We start from the raw sequence: 14,150 nt of genomic DNA, 5'->3' as shown, positions 1-14,150 counted from the left end.
CAGGGTGAGCGCTCCCACTGTCTCCACAGCTTCAGTCAACCGCCTCTCTGGAGAGGTGGGCCCTCTTCAGGATGAAGGACGACGCGATGTTAGTGAGATGCCGCTCGTCATCGCAGGGTGAGCGCTCCCACCGTCGTCTTCACAGTCTCTCAACCGCCTCTCAGGGGACTCCTCAGGATGTAAGACGACTCGATGCTAGTGAGATGCCGCTCGTCATCGCAGGGTGAGCGTTCCCACTGTCGCCACAGCCTTTCGACCGCCTCTCAGGGGACTCCTCAGGATGTAAGATGACTCGATGCTAGTGAGATGCCGCTCATCATCGCAGGGTGAGCGCTCCCACTGTCGTCACAGCCTCGCGACCGCCTCTCTGGAGGTGGAGGGCATCAGGGTGAAGGGCTCGGGCGCGGGCAGCGCGGACGTGGCCATCTTCCTGCGCCGCGACCGCGTGCTGGCGCTGCTGATGGACGAGCGCGACGCCGGCGAGATGCCGCTCGTCATCGCAGGGTGAGCGATGTTGCCAGTCATTGACACAGCCTTATTCAACCACCTCTCAGGAGAGATGGGCCCTCTTAAGGATGAAGGACGACGCGATGATAGTGAGATGCCGCTCGTCATCGCAAGGTGAGCGCTCCCACTGTCGTCACAGCCTTTCGACCGCCTCTCTGGGGACTCCTCAGGATGAAGGACGACGCGATGATAGTCACATGCCGCTCGTCATTGCAAGGTTAGCGCTCCCACTGTCGTCACAGCTTCAGGCGGCCGTCTCTCAGAGGAGATGGGCCCTTTTCAGGATGAAGGATGACGCAATGTTAGTGAGATGCCGCTCGTCATCGCAGGGTGAGCGCTCCCACTGTCGTCTCCACAGTCTCTCATAGTCTAAGATCCCGCTTTACAACGACCTTCACCGAGATGCTTATTTGATGAAACATATTTTATATTCAATTTAACATGTCAATAATTATATTGCTTAAGGGTTGCCTAATAAATTTCAGTCCAGGATATGATTAATTAATAGTTAAAAATAGATATTTTTTTTAATATTTCATCGGTTTGACTATTAAACAAACTCCATACCAATCGAAATTATGAAGCCCATAGAATATGCAAACGTTAGGTTGCCTATTCTTTTCCAGTCATAACTCTCGGGTTGCCAGGTATAAACAGGTAAATTGATAGAGCATTTTGCACCGGTCTGATAATTTAATCAAATTTCAATGAAAATAAAGATTATTTCATTATGAACACGGTGGTATAGGGTTGCCTGCGAAAAATCAGTCCTGAATGACGGTTGTCGAATTTTGTAAAGTGAAATTAAAACTCAAAGGTGACATTTTTCGAGTAGTTGGCAACATTTGGGAAAGACGAGTTGTATGAGGTGTTTGTGTGTCTTGTCAAGAGGTATCGCTTGGGTGAAGAAATTTCTCCAGTGTTGCCATGCTTTGGGAGATTTGGTCCAAAAATGTCGAAAGTGGAAATAACGACTTCCGGTCAAAAATTTGGATGACGCCTCCTGCAAAAGGGTCGTGCAAATGATATTTGACCATTTTCATCTCGATCACCTGGCAACACTGGCAGCTACGGGGAAAAGTATTTTTTTTCGACATGGGTGTCTTTAAAGTTAAGGACGGACAGAATGAGATATGGCAGAAAAAATCCAAAAATGGGGTTTGGTCGGTTATACGACCCAAATTATGGGAAAAATCCGAAAATTCAGAAAATGTAGATAGCGACCGAGTGAGCGGCCATTTTGTAAAAAGTTTCAGATTTCTGATTTTTCAAATGCATTTTTTTGGCAGTTGGCAACATTTGGGAAAGTCGAGTTGTACAGAGCGATTACGTAGTTTGCTGAGGAGTGTCGTTTGGAAAAACAACATTTTCCAGTGTTGCCATACTTATTGCATTTTTCGCTTAATCTAGACCATTTTCCGCGCCGAAACCCATTTTTACTTTTTTTCTAACTTAAACCAATCCCGTGAAACAATTCCTTAAAACCACCCAAGTCCCAAAATTTTGTGGCCCCGTAACTGCCAGTGTTGCCAGGTAATCGAGATAAAAATAGTCAAATGTCATTAGTTTGACCTATTTGCAGGAGGCGTCATCCAAATTTTGGACCAAAAGTCGTTATTTCCATTTTTTACATGTTTTGACCAAATCTTTCAAAGTATGGCAACACTGGAAAATGTTGTTTTTCCAAACGATACTCCTCAGCAAACTACGTAATCGCTCTGTACAACTCGACTTTCCCAAATGTTGCCAACTGCCAAAAAAATGCATGTGAAAAATCAGAAATCTGAAACTTTTTACAAAATGGCCGCTCACTCGGTTGCAATCTTGATTTTCTGAATTTTCGGATTTTTCCCATAATTTGGGTCGTATAACCGACCAAACCCCATTTTTGGATTTTTTCTGCCATATCTCATTCTGTCCGTCCTTAACTTTAAAGACACCCATGTCGAAAAAAAATACTTTTCCCCGTAGCTGCCAGTGTTGCCAGGTTATCGAGATGAAAATGGTCAAATATCATTTGCACAGGGCCGCGCCGACCGCCGCCAGCGCCTGTGTGCGGAACCTATGAAGCGCCTCTTTTCTAATGAATCGTCATAAAAAAACGAATTTAAATTTTTAACGAATATTTTAATTGTTAATTTTGACTAAAATAAATGTTCTCCAGTTTTACAGTACTTAGAATAATATTATCATAAGTGTATTATAACTGGAAACCACTTAGGAATTAGGATACTAAATAGGTAAATCCCGTTCGTTCTGCTTGCCAATTACTACGAAAAGGAAAACTCGAACTAAATTTTTACATACTTAATACAAAGAATTGTATACTTAAATATTAATAACAAAGAAGCTGACTTTTTTCTAATCATAATAATACTAATATGACTATTACGTACCTACCTATGCTATGTTTAAAAAAACAGCAAGTCTAACATTTGCAAGAATATTTTAATCATACTTAAATTATAATACAGGGTTTGGCGGAAGGTTAGACAAACTTCGTGGGTGTATAGGTAAGGTCATTTTAAGAATACAAGTTCGCCCATTTGACCCTAAGTGGTAATTTTTTTTTAATTGATATTTTTGTTTTCATTTAATTTTTTCCGAAATTTGACCTAAAAACTGCTTTTTTTTTCTCGCGTGTTTTCAATCGCTTTTATTATTTTAATATCGAACATGTCTTTAGTCAAGTAAAATACATTTCAGATCCAGATAATGATTGGATAGCTAGTTACGAGCCGCCAAAGTTTAACAAAAGTACAAACCACGATAAAAAATTCAACTTGGAATTCTATTTAAAAAAAATAATTAAAGTTTTAATCGGGACATCCTAACATGGTGTCCCGATTAAAACTGAGCGGGCGCCCTTTTATCACACTTTTTTCTTTTATTTTATTACTTTTATGTTTTTATGCTGTGTGTTTAATAGTCTTTTATTATTTATAGTTTTATTATTTATAGTTTGTGCTTTTTCTACCTTAGCTTAAAAGCTGGAAAATTTAAGATCAGCTACGGAATATTAATTATTATTATTTTGATTTTTTGTATGGAAAAATTACATTGTTTTGCGTAGGCAAATACTTATCTAATTTGATTGCAATCAATTCAATCATTATCTGGGTTACTTATCTAATTCAATCATTATCTGGATCTGAAATTTATTTTATTTGACTAAAGACATATTCGATATTAATATCAAATAAAAAATGCGGTTGAAAACATGCAAGAAAAAACATTAAAACAGGTTTTAGGTCATATTTTGGAAAAAAAAAAATATAAACAAAAACATCAATTAATAAAAAAGTAGGTCACTTAGGGTAAAATGGGCGAACTTGTATTCTTAAAATGACCTTACCTATACACCCACGAAGTTTGTCTAACCTTCCGCCAAACACCCTGTATACTGTGGTTTTGACTCTTTCGTTAAAATCCCCGTGGCGGGGAATCCCCGGGACCCCATCCCGCTTGTGTCGCAACGCAATTCGCACGCATCGCATCGGGTTGCGTTCATAAACTCACTCATAGTCATAAACATTTTGTATTACAAACTCGGCGCCTCTACGGTTCAAAATAACTATACTTTATTTGAGGTTCAAAAGAACTGCCGCCGTTTTACGTTGAGCTCGTAAGTAATGTAAACTAAAACCCTAAGCGCTTAGGTTTTATTAATCTAAGCCTAAGCGTAAAAATGAAACCATAAACTTGAATCATAATAAACATATATAGCCTGACCAGGAACATAAAAACCCTGGCATAGAGGCGTGTCAATTGCATTTGATAGTGCAACACTGAGTACAGTCGTACCTGTGTTAAATTAATAGGCTAACTTTATGTACCTACCAGGATTCAGGATTACGGGCTAATTTGATATTTTCATAAATAAACGAAAAAATATTATTATAGGTAACCTGGTTTAAATAAATTAAATGAAACCATCAATCGAGTTAGTAGGATTTATTTTATTATTCATCAATAATCAAATTTCGAACTTGAATATTCAACTGCAATGTCTGCTCATGAACGCTTCAAACTCGGTACTTCTTTCCCAATTCCATAAAATTCAACACTTAGAAAGTGACAAAAAACTTTAAAATAGGTATTTGAAACAAACCACAGCTAATTTTCATAATGGACTGTACTATACGATAAACATGTCAGTCAATTTGACAACCTTGTCGGAAATATTATTCAATGAAAATATTGTCCGAACCCTTAGTATTTCTCTTCGATAAATACTTTAACACATTGTGAACCACTTTTCTTTCACGACTATAAAAAGATTTTAGCAATTTAATTCACAAAATCAATTGCGCACATTTAAATTAAAGTTTGTTTACACTTTGACAGCAATAGACTGACATGCAAGGTGACATGTCAATGAAGTTTTCAGTTACTGTTGCCATTAAAAGAAATTAGTACCATTAGTTTTCCGCAACATGGCGAGGGTTTTTATGTTCCTGGTCAGGCTATAAATATTGAGAGACTTGTTTAATAAGCATAATATTTGTTTTGTTGTGTACAAGGCTTATGTTGCGCATACTGTACCTACTTACTTATCGATACTCCATTTAAAAAAAAAATAGGTGGCAGTAGCGGCGCGGCGCCCCTATTGTCTTGGCGCCTGTGTGCGCCGCACACATCGCACACAGGGGCCGCGCGGCCCTGTTTGCACGACCCTTTTGCAGGAGGCGTCATCCAAATTTTTGACCGGAAGTCGTTATTTCCACTTTCGACATTTTTGGACCAAATCTCCCAAAGCATGGCAACACTGGAGAAATTTCTTCACCAAGAGATACCTCTTGACAAGACACACAAACGCCTCATACCATACAACTCGTCTTTCCCAAATGTTGCCAACTACTCGAAAAATGTCACCTTTCAGTTTTAATTTCACTTTACAAAATTCGACAACCGTCATTCAGGACTGATTTTTCGCAGGCAACCCTATACCACCGTGTTCATAATGAAATAATCTTTATTTTCATTTAAATTTGATTAAATTATCAGACCGGTGCAAAATGCTCTATCAATTTACCTGTTTATACCTGGCAACCCGAGAGTTATGACTGGAAAAGGTTAGGCAACCTAACGTTTGCATATTCTATGGGCTTCATACTTTCGATTGGTATGGAGTTTGTTTAATAGTCAAACCGATGAAATATTAAAAAAAAACATCTATTTTTAATTATTAATTAATCATATCCTGGACTGAAATTTATTAGGCAACCCTTAAGCAATATAATTATTGACATGTTAAATTGAATATAAAATATGTTTCATCAAATAAGCATCTCGGTGAAGGTCGTTGTATAGCGGGATCTTATACTATCAACCGCCTCTCAGGGGACTCCTCAGGATGTAAGACGACTCGATGTTAGTGAGATGCCGCTCGTCATCGCATGGTGAGCGCTCCCTCTGTCTCCACAGCTTCAGTCAACCGCCTCTCTGGAGAGGTTAGGGTATCAGGGTGAAGGGCGACGCGATGTTAGTGAGATGCCGCTCGTCATCGCAGGGTGAGCGCTCCCACTGTCTCCACAGCTTCAGTCAACCGCCTCTCTGGAGAGATGGGCCCTTCTCAGGATGAAGGACGACGCGATGTTAGTGAAATGCCGCGCATCATCGCAGGGTGAGCGCTCCCACTGTCGTCACAGCCTCTCGACCGCCTCTCTGGAGAGGTGGAAGGCCCTCAGGATGAAGGACGATGCGATGTTAGTGAGATGCCGCTCGTCTTCGCAGGGTGAGCGATGTTGCCAGTCATTGACACAGTCTCAGTCGGCCGCCTCTCAGGAGAGGTGGGCCCTCCTCAGAATGAAGGACGACTCGATGTTAGTGAAATGCCGCGCATCATCGCAGGGTGAGCGATGTTGCCAGTCATTGACACAGTCTCAGTCGACCGCCTCTCAGGAGAGGTAGGCCCTCCTCAGGATGAAGGGCGACGCAATGTTAGTGAGATGCCGCTCGTCATCGCAGGGTGAGAAGAACCAACCATCGGCTTTACCCACAGTCAAGTTCACCTTGTAGCCAAGGTCACCGAGTACCCAAGCTCATCCAATACTTAATTTGACCCAAAACTTTAAGCTCATAATAGAATACCCAAAATCACCCAAGTTCCACGGATTAGCAAGCTGAAGTGGCAATGGGCAGGGCACATAGTACGCAGAACTGACGGCCGATGGGACAGAAAGGTTCTGGAATGGAGGCCGCGTACCGGAAAACGCAGCGTGGGACGTCCACCTACAAGATGGACGGACGACATCGTAAAGGTAGCAGAGAAGCGCTGGACGCAGGCCGCTACCAATCCATCAACATGGAAAGCATTGGGGGAGGCCTATGTTCAGCAGTGGACGTCCTATGGCTGAAATGATGATGACGATGACCCAAGTTCACCCTACTCTCTACTCAATATCCAACCAACCATGATGAATACTGAACTTATCCACCACTTAAGCTCGCCCAACACTGAAATAAACCCAAGATCTTATTTTGGCCATTCAAATATTAATTATATTTTCAAGCATATCTCTTGACCATGTACTCGTAACACTATCATAAAATCCTGAACATGTTTTTATTTTAACGTTTCAGATACTACCGTCTTGCTACGGGCCAGGAACTGAATGTAGAACAAGAAAGAGAGCCAATAACAGAAGATATAGGTATGAAAAACATTTATTGTTTTAGAACATAAAACATATTATGCTGGTCATGTTTTTGGTTTTCTGATTGACACACCATTCTTCGTTTCAGCTCCGCCATATTTATCTCAACACAATGTGGTGCCAACCAAGTGGAGTTATTTACACTTCGACGATCCCAATGTTCTATCCAAGAAGCACTACGCCATCTTCAGCATGCCGCCGCCGTACCACTCCACGCCCGACCAGTCCAGGGCCAGCCTCGACACCAACATGAACTCTATGTCCAACAAAAACAGCAACCATTCAAGCCCCCTCATCGGATACGACTCCAAGGGACTCCTAGGACACGATGTCCACTTCGACAAATGCAAGAGAAACGAAGACTTCAGACTCTTCGATCCAAACGACTCCTGCTATCTCGACGATGGAATGGGTTTCGACCTCCAAAGCGTCCTCTCCATGGAGCTCCTAGAAAACGCAACCAACAACCCCAAACTAGTAGAGGCCAAAAACGAGGAAGTGTTGCGAAGAGTAGCAGAAATGCAAAAGCTCGTCGAAAACTCCGAACAATATTTGACTGAAAATTGTGATGTTTTTAATGATGATCCTTATAATGATGGCATTTTAAGAGACGAACTAGTAGGTAAAGAAACGTGTGTAGATAATACTGAAAGTGATACCGAATCTAATAATAGTAGGATGTCCGCGGCTGACGACGCCCCGGGAATACTGAAGCATAGCGATTCTTTATTACTTCTTACGGAAACCATTAACCAGGGGTTGAGTGTTTTGAACGTACCGGAAAATGGTACAGACAATAACAGTGTTCCTCTAACCAATCGCCAGTCTCAAGGCCTCAGCGCTATACTGAATAACTGTGGCTTAACGGACGCTTTATTAGCTTTAAACAGTGATCTCTGCCATTCCGAAAGTGATAACGATTCTCTATATACACCGACAAACAGCCCTATACGAAGACACCAGAATAAGCCTACTAATAAAGTAGTTAGAACTAGTTTCGGCCTGCATAGCCCAGACCCGCAAGACAATAAAGAACCGAACTTAAAAGAATATTTAAAGCAACTTAAAGAAAAGAGCAGTCAAGAAGACGCTAAAGCTGCCGAGGTACCATTTTTTTACCAAGAAACTTTGGTGGACAATGACGCCGAGCTTATAGATTTAACTTTAATACCTCCCCCGCAAACCCCTGATGAACTAGATTGTGCTACTCAAGTGCCTCAAATTTTGCCAGTCGTACCACCTTCGTTTGCTGACGACAGAGAAAATGTAGTACAAAACAGTAGCTATGCTGCGCCAAAAGCGAATACGCTCGAAGAGTTTATCGCTAATGTCACAATACAGCCACCAACTGTCAAAGTGACGCCAGCTATAGAATTAACTCCGGAGGAGATACTGTCGTACATAATCCCTCCTCCGCCTGGCTCAAATTCGTCGACTTTAGACAGAGACCAGGTCAGCTACGCTAATCATTCTCAAATTCTCGAGGCAAAAAATGCTCAAAATACAAATATTGATGTCAAGCCTAGTAATGGTGAGGTAGTGAAAGGTACATTAAGCGTTAGTGAGATTAGGAATATGTTTACAGCAAAAAGTTTAAGTGATGCTAGAAACAGCCTTTTGCTGAAAGATAAGAGCAAGACTCAAGTTCAGGGTAAGTCAGATTCGCCAAAAGGTAAAAGAAAAAGCATTAGCGAGAAGCAGTCGAACGGGACTGCACATGTGATTGAATATCCTACTGTAGAAAGGAAAGGAATGTTCTCATGTTGTAGCAAAGATAAGAATAAATCTGACGACAGTGATGAGGCTGATAAAGTTGAAGGCCACCTAGAAAATTCTGATTCCATGCCGGACGTTTGTGAAATAAGGCCTCCTCCTCGAAGAAAAAACTCTGAAGTGCGTAAAGCACCCGAGAGACCACCCAAAACACCGCCTGCGCCGGCGCCTAGACCGCGATCGAATTCGTTTACGTGCCTGAATAACGAATTGAGTGCGGTGGAAATACCCAATAGTCATTTCAATACGCTGAACAATAGAAAACTCAATTACAAAGTTGTATGCGAAATTAACGAGCAATGTGTCGACCCACTGGTGCTCCCTCCGAGAATAGAGAACAAAGTGTTGCCGCCACCGCCTCCGCTCCTACTCCCGCCCAAGAAACCGCCGCTACCGCCCGTACCGAGCATCGAGGTTCTTCGACTGAAGAAAGCTCAGAAGCAATCCCCATTAAGAAATTCCGAGCAACGTCTAGCCAGCATCGGCTCGCCGCACTTCCAGCGAAATCTGAACACGTACCGCAACCTCGAAAACGAGAGCCGGATGACGGACGAGGAGCCTTTAAACGTGCGCTCCTCGCAGAACTACAGCTCGATGACTTTGCAGAGCAGGCACGTGCGGTCGCACTCCGAAACTAAGAACACCATACTGAAGAATAAGGAGATGTCAACAGCCTTATCTCTGTGCTCGCCTCAGATGAACCGGCGGTTTAGCAATCGTCCGGATCTGTTGAACGGTGCCCCGACAAATGAGCATAAGGTTTTCAGTCCTCCGCTGGCGGAGCGAAAGGCGTTCCGATTGGAGAGTGGGAGCCCGACGCCGAAGGTTCAGAATCACGTGCGGTTTAAGGAAGACGTGGTAGATGATATTCCGACGCCTCCGTCACCGCCAGCGGGGTTATTGGCCGGGCACAATGGCCACGTGCCGCTTGAAGCGCTGCTTCGCAAGACAGAGGCGGCGGTGGACGGGCTGCTGCAGCGGCTGCACGTCGCAGCGCAGACCTGCTCTCATCAACACGCGCACGGTGGCGGAGAAGATATCGACGAGGTCAAGTTTCAGGTAAAATCTTTATATCCCTTTTTCAGTCATCGGACTCGGCTTTGCTATGGGAAGTCTATATCATATTACTATACAGGGTGGCCAAAACAGTGAGGTCTAAAAGAAAAATTTAGATTCCTTACATCAATGTGTATCTAAATCACCCCCATGTGTATCATACGATTGTGCTTAGTTTAGGAGATAGAGTTAATTTTGTGATATTTTAAAATTTGATGACCTAGTAGGCTTTAAACATTTTTATCTTTTTTTTGGGGTGACTTTTCTCAGATTTCTTTTTTTCGACACATTTGTTATTATTGCAGATGTTTGAAAAAAATAATCACTTTCCTATCTTTGATTCAAGATACAAAAGTTTTGCTAGAAACATTAAAATTATGCATTTATCAGAACACTATCAAATAAAAATATATTTTTCTTCATCGTTTCCGAGACAGTAACCTATCCCTGGAACTTCTCCACTTTCTTTGTGGTCAGGTTTTATTGGAGGCCACATAGACCTGTGCCCCGATTACGCTAATTTTTAACGTCTCCAATACAGACGCGCTTATTAGATTTCTTCGATTCTGCGATACGGATTTGTTCAAAACAGCTGACGTCCGGGCCCGTTAAAGATGAAAATTTTTAGCGTAATCGGGGCTCTGGTTATACAGGAGTTGCAGTTGTCTTCTTTGAGTAATGTGACATTATCAGATGAATCACACACGCTGCTAGAGCGTCCGATCTTAGGCCGTATACAGAAAGAAAGCTGTAAACTTATAAGCACTTGTCAGCGCTGGTAACCCGCGCAGGAAAATATATGAACGCGCGCCGATAAGCACTGAACGGCGCCGACTAGTTTCAACACGCGCGCGTTTTCCAGCTTTCTTTCTGTATACGGCCATATCCCCGTGATAGAAGATTATAATATTCTCTTTCCAATTTATTGACCGACCAAGTAACAAATGTACCCTTCTATCATCCAGCGCGCGCGCAGCGAGCTGACGTCATGCGCGGTATCCTTAGTGGGCGCGTCACGTGCCCTCGTGGGCGCTTTGGGCGCGTCCGCCCCCTCCCCCGCCGCCTCCGCTGCCCCCGCTGCACTAGCGGACTGCCTCGCGCCGCTACGTAGACTGGCTGACCTCGCACAGGTAAGTGCGTTCGTTTCAGCCGAAAGACTTCCACTGCTGGACAAAGGCCTCCCTAAACACTAAAAAGAATTAAAATGAAAAGTAATGTATAAACTAATAATAATTTCTCAAATGTTATAGTGTCATGCTTCTCAATCTGGACTGTTACTTAGCTTTATTATTAGTTTTTTTAAAGAGATAACTTGGAATTGTCATTCTCACTAAAATGTCTCTGGGGTGGTGGCGTAGTGAGGCGGGTCGTTACATTCCCTCTAATATGGTCGAGTGAAGCGATGGCTGGTTCACTCGTCATGTCTGTGAACAGGCTACTACTATTCCTATTTATTTATATTAACCGGCAGACAGTGGTGACTGAGTTTGTTGCGGCGCTGCTTCTCAGCACTTGCCAAATGTTGGTCTCGAAGCGCTGGTAGGGTTAAAAGATTCTGAGACATGTAGAGGCTCCTTAAGAGCAAAATCACGATTTGTAAGAACTATTTATTAGTCTAAACAAATAAAGAAATTTTGACTTTGACTTTGAAAGACTTCCACTGCTGGAAAAAGGCCTCCCCCAAGGATTTCCATAAACTATTCCGGAAGTAGCGGGTTCGATTCCCGCACAGTACAAACATTTGTGTGCATGAACATATTTTATTTGTATTGGACTGGGTGTTTTCTATGTATAATATGTATGTATTTACAAAAAAAAGTAGTTTATTATGTTTATATCCGTTGTCTAGTACACATAGTGTAACAAGCTTTGCTTAGTTTGGGACTAGAAGCGCAGTGTAAAATGTCCAAGGATATTTATTTATTTATTTATAAAGAGCGGTCCTGCGCCGCTCGCATCCAAACAACTTCCGCGACCTTCAACAGATAGTCGGTCCACCTAATGGGAAGCCTGCCCATGTTACGTTAACCGGCTCGTGGTCGCCACTCAAGAACTTTCCTGCCCCAGCGGCCATCAGCTCTACGAGCTAGGTACCCCGCCCACTGCCACTTGATTTTAGCGATTCTGCGGGCTATGTCAGTCACTTTGGTTCTCCTACGGATCTCCTCATCCAATATACTCTAGCTAGAAGACCAATTTACACAGGACTTAAAACTCTATGCTGCACTTGACTTCAACACCACAGAATGATGTTTCTGATACCGCACTTTTAAAACTATACCGAGATTAGGGTAAACCACCACGTACAAGTGGTTCTTCCTTAAGATGACGACCAAAATAAGGGTCGCTTTCACTGAAACCAATTTATATTTATTTCAGGCGCTTGGCAGACACACCTCAGCGCCTCTCCAAACCAGGAACCTGGTTCTACGAGTGCACGACGTCACGGCTGCCTTCAAAGAGCTGGCAGGCGCCGACATGGCAAAGATCATTCACGAACACAACACCAAAAAGGCCCAGGGCCAAGGACAAGACACCAACTCCACCCTAGAAGGCCAACTCGCACTTAGAGCGGAATGCTTAGCCAACGTCCTGGCCACGCTGCTTCGAAGCTTAAGAGTTTTTTCGCCATAAAATATTAAAAAAAAACTACTGTCACAATGACAGATCACAACCATAGACGTAACTACCCACCACAGAAAAAGGCCACCAACCGGCCAGCATCATTTCCTTCGACTAAATCGAGCTATGCAACCGGAACGTAGTGTAAAAATAGTTTTCATTTGTTATTATTAAGAATTTCTGTTGAAATGTAACCGTTACTAAAATGAGACCAAATAAAATTAGGTACGTTTGTATAATTGTAGTTGGCAACACCTTGTGTTAATTTTAGTTGTAGTTTTGTAAATTTTAACATGCGTTAATGTTTAAATTTGTTGTTAAATACCTGTATTTTTGTCTTGTGAACTTATTTTAGGAATCACTAAAGCTTTTTCGCGAGTCACTTTGATTACCTTCATTCTTTACTGTAGAAGTATTTATAAAATTAAAGGTCTAATGTTTAATCGACTATGTTACATATTATGAGCCAGATACATAGTTTTATAGTACACATATATCAGTAAAATGGCTCAATGTATTTTGAAATAGATACTTATAATATCACAGTGACTCAAAAAGCGACTATATTGATATCTGGCTAGGACTGTAGTATTTCTTCTGGTCAGAACTTTGCATAAGATTCCAGTGTTACCATAGAGGTTAATTTACATTTACCTATACATATCTATTTACATAAAGTATTGTATATTTCTACTTAAGGGCATGTGATGGCGATGTAAGTCCAATAACTTTGTCATATCTCAATGTCTACTAACCATATCTTGCATGAGTTGTCGTTGATTGCAGTTTGATTATGTTTTAGTACGTGAAATCGTTGTAATTGCCGCGCTGTAAAAATTTGGTGTTGCTAGATGTAAAATGTTTTTTTCTTCTGAGGCAAGGAATTTTGTTGCAGTTTTAAATAACTATGTAACATTTTAACTACGATGTGTGATTTTGAATGTATTATTTTATATAGCCTTATTTTTAATCTATTCATTATCATATTCAATTTTTCCATTGTTTTTTTCTTGTGACAATTTCCATGCCTCAGAACGGATAAAATGTTGCCAGCGCTCGTTTTTTGGTACACACGATGTGCTGATATTATAATATTGGTGCTATTTTGAGGATACTGTACGTTTTTTGTATTGTGATCGGTTAATATCCTACACCAATATGATATTGTTTTATCGATAACACTGCACAGTGATTTGAACTACCTAATAAGTATAAATAAGGTTGTTTTTGCAATGCAATAATCTAACGCCTAATGTAAAGATATCTTGCTGTACCTCTTCACCTGCTGAGTACAATTGTTTTTTTTGCTCACGTTCCAAAGACAAGTGGAACCAAAGACAGTTTTGTTTCCCTGTTAAAAGTTTTTATTTACATAATAATAAATATTATTTACATTTTTCATTCCTTCTTTGGCTTAATGTTTCTTCTTGTTCTATAGAGCAGATTATACTCGAAATATCGAAATACTAAATACATAGAATAATTGTTTTAAATGCCCATCTAGTACACATTAATTGTTCACTATTGTTTTAA

At 41.5% G+C, this 14,150-nt stretch overlaps 1 protein-coding gene across 1 annotated transcript in view; it reads left to right on the top strand.

Annotated features, from left to right (window-relative positions):
• Positions 1–13,579, top strand: part of LOC135076068 (uncharacterized) — a 239,062-nt gene extending 225,483 nt beyond the window's left edge. Inside the window, exons 11-14 of the mRNA XM_063970525.1 lie at positions 7,093–7,163; positions 7,255–9,998; positions 10,961–11,125; positions 12,375–13,579. Of these exons, the coding sequence (XP_063826595.1) occupies positions 7,093–7,163; positions 7,255–9,998; positions 10,961–11,125; positions 12,375–12,629 (3,235 nt within the window). The 3' untranslated portion in view covers positions 12,630–13,579. The remainder of the gene's footprint in view (positions 1–7,092; positions 7,164–7,254; positions 9,999–10,960; positions 11,126–12,374) is intronic.
• The last annotated feature ends 571 nt before the right edge of the window (positions 13,580–14,150 follow it).

This window comes from Ostrinia nubilalis, chromosome 11 (genome assembly GCF_963855985.1).
Source record: "Ostrinia nubilalis chromosome 11, ilOstNubi1.1, whole genome shotgun sequence".
Taxonomy (NCBI): domain Eukaryota; kingdom Metazoa; phylum Arthropoda; class Insecta; order Lepidoptera; family Crambidae; genus Ostrinia; species Ostrinia nubilalis.
The sequence above is the reverse complement of the archived record's forward strand: the minus strand, read 5'-3'. Positions and strand labels throughout refer to the sequence as shown.